The sequence below is a fragment of the Haliotis rufescens genome, unplaced genomic scaffold (assembly GCF_023055435.1).
Source record: "Haliotis rufescens isolate VD_foot unplaced genomic scaffold, xgHalRufe1.0.p SCAF_14, whole genome shotgun sequence".
Lineage (NCBI taxonomy): Eukaryota > Metazoa > Mollusca > Gastropoda > Lepetellida > Haliotidae > Haliotis > Haliotis rufescens.
Genome location: NW_025963824.1, coordinates 9,345,676 through 9,353,997, shown reverse-complemented (window position 1 = coordinate 9,353,997; position 8,322 = coordinate 9,345,676). Strand labels below are relative to the sequence as shown.

The 8,322-nt window shown below is 39.2% G+C and overlaps 1 protein-coding gene across 1 annotated transcript; it reads left to right on the top strand.

The window, feature by feature from the left end:
- Positions 1 to 413: 413 nt before the first annotated feature.
- Positions 414 to 7,149, top strand: LOC124145373 (glutamine synthetase-like). Its single transcript, XM_046515122.2, has 2 exons — positions 414 to 612; positions 5,746 to 7,149. Exons 1-2 carry the CDS (start codon positions 462 to 464, stop codon positions 6,915 to 6,917), a joined length of 1,323 nt encoding a protein of 440 aa, XP_046371078.2. The 5' UTR covers positions 414 to 461; the 3' UTR covers positions 6,918 to 7,149.
- Positions 7,150 to 8,322: the final 1,173 nt, after the last annotated feature.

Below are 8,322 nucleotides of genomic sequence, written 5' to 3'. Positions count from 1 at the left end.
CGTTCACAGACCACGCCAGTACCACCATCTGCACTGCAAAATATTTGTTGAGTGTATTTTAAGTGCAAAGATATATAAATGATGCAATAAAATATAAATGCCTGTTTGTTTTAATATTGTGCGCCGCTGTTAACAGGACAATTAGTTGATCAACATGCCTACCTTGTCTTACCAGCAAAGTCACTCATCCTTGACTATATCTGGGTTGCTTAATTGCTACTTTTCACCAGTTTTTAAAATAAAAACGAAGCAGGTTTATACCACAATGTATGAATGAGCCTTTCTACTTACCTGTGAAACTATATTATATTTACAAAAACTCTGCTCACCCGTGTCGTCAGTCATAAATTATTCGTGCCATACAGACCTCAATGTGTTTGACAAGTCATCTGGCGTCTACCTACTTTAACAGGCCATACACAAGGCTTAGCTTCAGTGAAGGTGGAAACAACACACAGGACATGTCGACACTAGAAGAGGCCAAGAAGGAGATTGTCAAATATGATTATGTTAGGTTTTCCCTGTGTGACTTGAATGGTGAACACCGTGGTCAAGTTGTCGCTGGCCGTCATGCTGCCAAGTACCTAGAAGAAGGGATTGATATACCTCAAGGTAAACCATCATAATTTACTCGTTCCTATTCTCATGTGGACCATACAGAGAAATAAAACTGAACGAAATGTCAAAGCTCTGTTTAAACATTAACACCCAAAACGTCAAATAAAGATGCAATTCTTGATAAGTGTGCGAGGTTATACTTGTACGTCAGTTAAACATAACAATGCATGTGTCCTTGAATGAAATCATCTTTTATATTCGAAAGATTATATATTCTATATATGTCTGTTATTTTTGTACTCGTTTTTTTTCATCAGGAACTTAATTGATGTCTTCATACTTGTGTGAATAACACATACATTAATACAAATCTCTGTGAATTTTTTACCAGTACAGTGCCAATGTCTGTGTATCTAAAGTTATTAAAATTTCTCCCAAAAACTAATTTATTAACAGTATTTAGAACAATCTCTTTAACATTTTTTGAGAATTGTCCTAATTAATTTTCTGACGTGTTATTTTAATATGAAAATAACATCTTATGAAACAAAGTTGAGACTTACTGATATGTCAGCAGGAACACATATGAACACCCACCTGTTAACATGTAACCGGACCGGTGAAAGGCATAGCTGTAAGGCCACATGTTGAATTATTTATTGATTTAAGGAGTAATGAGGTAAGGGGGAATGGGTTTTAACGTCGATTTCAAGATTATTGTACTTATATATAGCGACGTGCATGCACGTTTGTGTATGTTGTGTGGCTGCTTGTACTAGTTCGGACTAATGCCGACTTTACAGTGCCAGACAACTAAGATCCCATGTCGCAGTTTAACATGAATACTCCACTCAGACACAGTATACTGACTCCAAGCGAACAAGTCCTTGTTTAATCCCCTAAGTGCCGAGTGTCAGGCAAGGTTACAACAAGTTGTTGGTTGGTTGGTTGGTTTGTTGTTTGCCGCCGCACTCAGCAATATTCCAGCTATATGACGGCGGTTTGTACATAATCGAATCTGGATCAGACAATTGAGTTATTAATATCATGAGCATCGATCCACACAGTTGGTTGGTTGGTTTGTTGTTTTACGCCGCAATATTCCAGCTTTATGACTGCGGTCTGTACATAATTGAGTATGGACCAGACAGTCCAGTGATTGACATCGTTTAGCATCTATCCACAAAATGTGGATCGTTGACATGCTTCAACCAAGTCAGTGAGCCTGACCAGCCGATCCCGTTGGTGGCCTCTTACGACAAGCATAGTCGCCTTTTACGGCAAGCATGGGCTGCTGAAGAGCTATTCTACCCCGGATCTAAATGGGTCGATTACAACAAGTACCATCTTTTAACGTCTTTGTGTATGTCACGGCCTGGGATCTAACCTCCGACCTTTCGCTCTCCATGTGGACGTTCCACCTCCAGACCAGGATAGTTTGTAAACTCAAAGTGATGAGTATTATCGAAATACATCAAATGATCAGTCCATTGATACAGGAGGATCGATATCTGAGCAGGGAGCTTATAAAGTTAATGAGTATTCACCTTACAAATACATTGTCTTACTGAGGTCTCCTATTTCTTTCAAAATCATATATATATATAAATATGTGAATAGATCAGACTATTTCACACAAAACGAAAATGATCCAGTTGCTGTGTAAAAACATAAAGTCTTGCTAAACACGGTGGGGCTGGTACAATGACTCTTGATAGTTATACATAAACATATGCGTATTACATAGTCTACTTTTAGCAGATGGTATCTGAAAGCGTTTGACGTATTTTTATACGCATGGCAGGGTTTTGTTAGATGATTTGTTAACAGGGATTAGAAGAACGTTCAACAGTTGCTGGTGAATGGGAAAAGCCGGTGCCAGTGTCCCGGGCTGCCACGTTACTGTTAACCGTTTCATAGGGCAGTGTTGCAGAGAATGTGATTGGGAGTCAACTACAAGAGAAATGTTTGGGCCGAGACATTAAAACAGGCCACAGCTGTGTTGCAAAGCGAATATATTTCTTAAACGATTTACTTACTTATAAGTAGCAACATCTCTGCACTTGTACACAGCACACGTAATTCAAATCGTGTCTATTAGTTTCAACACCACCCGTAAATACCTACGGGTCACTGGATTTTCTGCTCCATCGATCACTTCATTGTCTTGTTTGTTTACACGCCACCGTTGCATGACGGAGTACTGCTGTGCGGCGTCAGGCTATAAATACTTCAAACATTGAGTGTACCCCTGAAGATCTCGGGGTAGATTCCATGCTTGCCGTAAAAGGTGACTCTGCTTGTCGTAAAAGGCGACCAACGGGATCGGGTGATCAGGCTCACTGACTTTGTTGATTGATTGATGGTGCATGATATTATCACTGGATTGTCTGGTCGAGACTCGATTATTTACAGACCACCGTCATATAGCTGGAATATTGCTGAGAAGGGCGTTAAACAACAAACCAACTAACCAATCAAACATTGAGTGACCTTCGTAAATTTGAATGACATGCGCACCCTTTTCGCGAACACCTGGTGTCATCGCTGTCGGTGGTCCTTTCATATAATTTTCACAGCTGGTTCGCCCTTTGGCGATTTATATGGGCCATAGTACAAAATGTTACATCTCTATCGATCTCATTTTAAATCATTCACATAAATATAAAGCTATCAAGCGTAGTACATTAATATCAAAGAAAGTCAATAAATTTGCAAGTGAATATATTTCTTACATCCAAAAAAAACATTAGTACAATCTCTATAAAATGAAGGTCACATACTGAACGTCATAAACCTTTATACAATCAAGGAAGGACTTTCTTTATATTCACAGAAAGTATTTGAGACAAGTGGAATTAATACCATGTGGATTCCGAAAAAACTCAAAGGATTTGCTTGACTTTTTGCAATCTCCGAAAGATTCATTCTGTCCCAACACTTGATTTTTCAACAATGTACACCACTCCCCCACATGACAAACATCATGCCTTGATCCATGGGGCTTTTGTTACAAAACGTGATGTACTCAGATACAGTTACATATCTTTATTCAGAGGTTCAGGACAATTTGAGAAAAATGAAAGCAAATGCCATCTGAAGTTTACTGAGAAAACAATATGTAAAATGCCTGACTTCTACATCTACATAATATCTTTGGGGTAAGACATTTAGGCAAGAATTATGCATCCCCATGGGCACCAATCGTGCCCCCCTTTTTGCGGATATGTTTCTTTATGCATATGAATCAGAATTTCTGTTCGTATTAGCAAAGTCAAAACAAGGTAATTTGGCCAAAATGATCTGATATCGTTCAATAACAATCAAATGGCCGATTCCTTTCCGCCGATTTGCCCACATGAACTACAAATAAAGAAGACCAGTGAGACCCCCCCCCCCCCCCCCCCCCTCCTCCATCTGTTTCATATTTAGACCTATCCATGGAGATTCAGAGTGGTAAAAACTGTCTACAAGACTTTATGACAAGAGGGATGACTTCAACTTTCCAATAGTCATCTTTCCCTTCATGTCGAGCAATATTCCAGCAGCTCCAGCCTTTGGTGTTTACATTTCGGAACTTTTGAGGTACAATCGAACGTGCTCTTTATACCAAGATTTCAAAGAGCGTCATACAACTCTTGCTCAGAAGTTGTTTGATTAAGGTTACACTATTTAAGGCCTCAGTAAAGCTTTGAGAAAGTTTTATGGTAGACATTTCCGAGGACATTGTTTTTGCAGGTGACCAATTCACTTGCCTTTGCATGTGTTTGTGGCGATACAACCGGGGGCAGGATAAGCTCACAATTTTTCGAACACTTGTTATCATCACTATTTGACAATGATTCATAAACGCATGCTCTAACTTTGAAAGGAGTATCCACTTGCATTCATTCGCAAAAGCTTAATCCAGTACTCAATAACCCTTATTTGCGTCTACAATAACGTCCAGTTTCACGCTGAAAAGCTTTGTTTGCTGCAAATATACCCACACTAAGAAAACGTATAAAATATCATGTTTTGTATCTCTAAATCTGTTATTTCTGAACAAATTAAAAACTGGCCCTATTGCCTAATGTGCATGCATGGGAAGAGTTCCGCATGCTTTAGACCATCTGATCAGGGAGGAAAACATTATTCCAAGATATGTATAGTACGTTACCGACTTTATCTTCACATTATCCAGTGTCCATGCTTCAGACTGGATCATTATTCCTCCATTTATTCCTCTATAAATACAAGAACGTTTGGTTTATCAAGAGTGAGTGGGTGAGTGAGTTTAACTAAAGTCACATCGGCAATATTTCAACCATAATGTGACTTAAACAAGTTATACAATATTTATAAAAAACTGTCGAAGAAGGACAGTATAATAACTAGCAATATATCACAGATTGAAATTATCTGATCATGGGGATACGACATGATATAAAAATGGGGCTATAGATCAAAAGCAACAAGGTAAAGGTTTATCAAGAACACAATTTGGTCACACAATCCCCATTTTAAACAATATGTATTTAAAATATCTAGCTTTCTCTGCAAGTCCCAACAGTAATCGAGAAAAGTAGAACGTCATCGGCAAAAAGGTGTTACCTCAGATCTTCAATATTTTGGGTAACAAATATACCATGATCACAAGCAGCATACATTTCTAGTACAAGCTCATTAATAAAGAATATAAATAAGACAGGGCTCAAAACGCAGCCTTTTCTTACCCCACCATGTGTTTTAAAAATAAGTTTTAAAGCTACCAATCTTAACACCTGCTTTTACAGATGTATGCATACTTTTTAACAGATTGTACATTTTACCATGGCTTCCCTTTTTTAGGAGTAAAAATAGCATTTTTTTCCTGTCAACATAATCAAACGCCTTTCTGAAATGAAATCTTACCTATCTATGTCAAGATGACATTTTAAATAGGTTAAATACAAAACATCAACGTAAAGGAATGATCTGTCTCAATTATATGCCATAAAAGACTCCATTGGGCGTAAAAGGCAAAATAGTGATACACATTATATGTTTGATTCACTGAAATCAGTGATGACAGCAAGTGTACGCCAATGTGCAAATGACAAAGCACTTCGAACTTTTATTGCGTATCTATTTGTATGTTTTTGATTCACTGGATTTAATAAGTGGATTTCATGTCACATCAATCAAAAGATATCATTATTCTTGCAGCTATTCTAAGAGCAGTCCCGAGGAAACCCTACCCTCGAATTGACCAAGAGAGAAACTGTCGCAAGGCTATGATATATCCTGATCTTGACACCCTCAGACCCATTCCTTGGGCAGAGGACGGGGTCAAAGTCGCTCAGATATTGTGCGAATCCCGGTGGAAGAAAGACAACTCTCCCCAAGAAGCATGCCCCCGATATGTCGCCAGAAAACAGCTGCAGAGATTGGAGCAACAAGGATATGCTTTCTATTCTGGCTATGAAATAGAATTTAATATTCTGGAAAAAGAAACCATGACCCCAATATTTGAATGTTGGAATATGTTCAGCCAAAGAATATTCAACAAACACAGCAAACTTCTATTTCATTTTGACAAGAACTTTAAAGAATCAAACATTGATGTGGAAAGATACCATACTGAAGCGGGACCTGGGATGTTTGAAGCCATTTTGAAACCAAAATTTGGCATAGAATGCACGGATATGACCATGAACATAAAAGAAGGACTCATGGAAATGGCAGCAAATTTGGAACACCATGTTGTCACTTTCATGGCCTTTCCTCTCTCTGAGAAAACCCCGATAGGAACTAACATTCATCTAAATGTTTCACTTTGGAACAAAAATGGTGAGAGTTTGTTCTACGATGCGTCTGCTCCAGATAAGCTGTCCGTCATCACCAGATACTGGATTGCTGGTATGCTGAGGCACAGTAAAGCTCTATGTGCCCTCTGCAGGCCCACTGTCAACTGTTACAGGGCCATCTACAAGCCTTTTTGTCCATCAACTATATTCTGGGGAATAGAACATGGAGAAGCAACCATACGAGTAAAGAATGAAAGTCCCTCTAAGACATACATAGAGAACAGGCTTCCGAGTGGCAAGTCCAACCCGTATCTTGTTGTGGCGTCGACCATCGCCGCTGGTCTGGATGGGGTCCTCAACAAACTAGAGTGCCCGCCCGCGGGAAGTGTCGACAACGCCGAGACTCTCCCTCACTCTCTGGAGGAAGCTCTGGAGGAGTTGGAAAAGGATGATGTACTCGTCAGCGCCCTTGGCAGTGAGCTCGTCACATGGTTTGTCAAGTGCAAGAGAGTTGGAGAGATTGACCTGTTCAAAGATGCTAAAACAGATGAGGAAAAGGTTGCATTGGAGAAAGAGTGTCATCTTCTGTGAATTTTGGCCGAAAAAGAAGCTGACTGAACCTCAAGTTAAAAATCTTGTTTTATCAACATTATTTGTATTTGCAGTCTAAAAGAAACTGCTTCTTTCGTAATTTGACATTTAATTGTTGAGACCAATTAAAATGACAATCATATTTCAAAATTTGAGTAGGGGGCATGGGTAGCCCAGTCGTCTAAGGCGCCGCGATTCGTTGTGCAGAGGTGCGTCCCTTGGGCACGCCAGAAACCTATGATTGTGGGTTCGAATCACCGAAGTGGTAAACGTCTGAGACCTGCATCACCTCGGGCTTTCCTCCCACATTAAGCTGACACGCCGCGACATCCCTGGAATACTGTTAAAAGCGGCGTTAAACCAAACCCACTCAATCACTTAACATGTGAGTGCAGGGCTGATTTTATCTTATGCATATAATACCTTAGAAGAAATACTGTATTGATCAAACATTTATTAAGTTGAGAAAGTATTGAAATTAGATTGAAATATGATTCTGTTATTTTGTTTTGTTCTGTCGTAAACAGTCTTTCATATACCTACTCAAACAGTTTTAAGTATTTTGTTTGGTATTGTAATAGATTTCATTTTCGCACTCAAATACGTTTCGGTGTGTAAGGGCTGTGGTCAGAGGCGCGGCTCTTGACGTCATTGTCCTTATTTGTTTCCCTCAAATTGAAACAGAGGCGGTTGGAGTTGTAAAAAAACACGACTTAATGAGTTGGATTTGACGCCGCTTTGTACAGTATTTCAGTGAGTTCAGGGCGGATCAGACTAATGTGAGATATCCTCAGTCCTAAGTAGCGCAGGTCGCACATGTTTACCACCTTTGTAAACTCATGATCATGATCGAGACCTGACTTATTTAAATTCCCAAAGAAAAATTAACCACTTTAATTTTGATGTTTGTTTGTTTGTTGTTTAACGCCGCCCTCAGCAATATACCAGCTATATGACAGCGGTCTGTAAATAATCGAGTCTCCACCAAACAATTGGTATACGATGACATGTGTCAACGCAGTCAGCGAGCATGACCATCCGATTCCGTTAGTCGCCACTTACGTCTTCATGGGTTTAATTTTGATGACTAAAATTGACATATGCGTACACAAATTTGCATCGTTTCATTAATGAACATTTTTACTAAACGTTTAACCTAAATGATAGCAAGAAAACAGAAGTTGTCAATGCGACAAGAGAATAACCAAAAGTCCATTTTGAAACCAGATGAATACAATATAACGTCATGTCATTGACACATTTTAAAGGGTCACAATATGGCAGAAATGTTACCGATACTTAAAAAGTACGTCACTCTATCAACTGTGACATGCCCCTTGTGTTCTACTTTGTTGAACGCCGTGGTAAGTGGAATAGTGTTAAAAACGGCGTTAAACCCAACTCA

What these genes read in the sequence shown, in the direction of transcription:
- LOC124145373 (XM_046515122.2), top strand. Translation starts at nt 462, where the DNA reads ATGTCGACACTAGAAGAGGCCAAGAAGGAGATTGTCAAATATGATTAT. An exon ending in AGGGATTGATATACCTCAAG is followed by an intron (nt 613 to 5,745) that starts GTAAACCATCAT and finishes TTATTCTTGCAG; the next exon opens with CTATTCTAAGAGCAGTCCCG.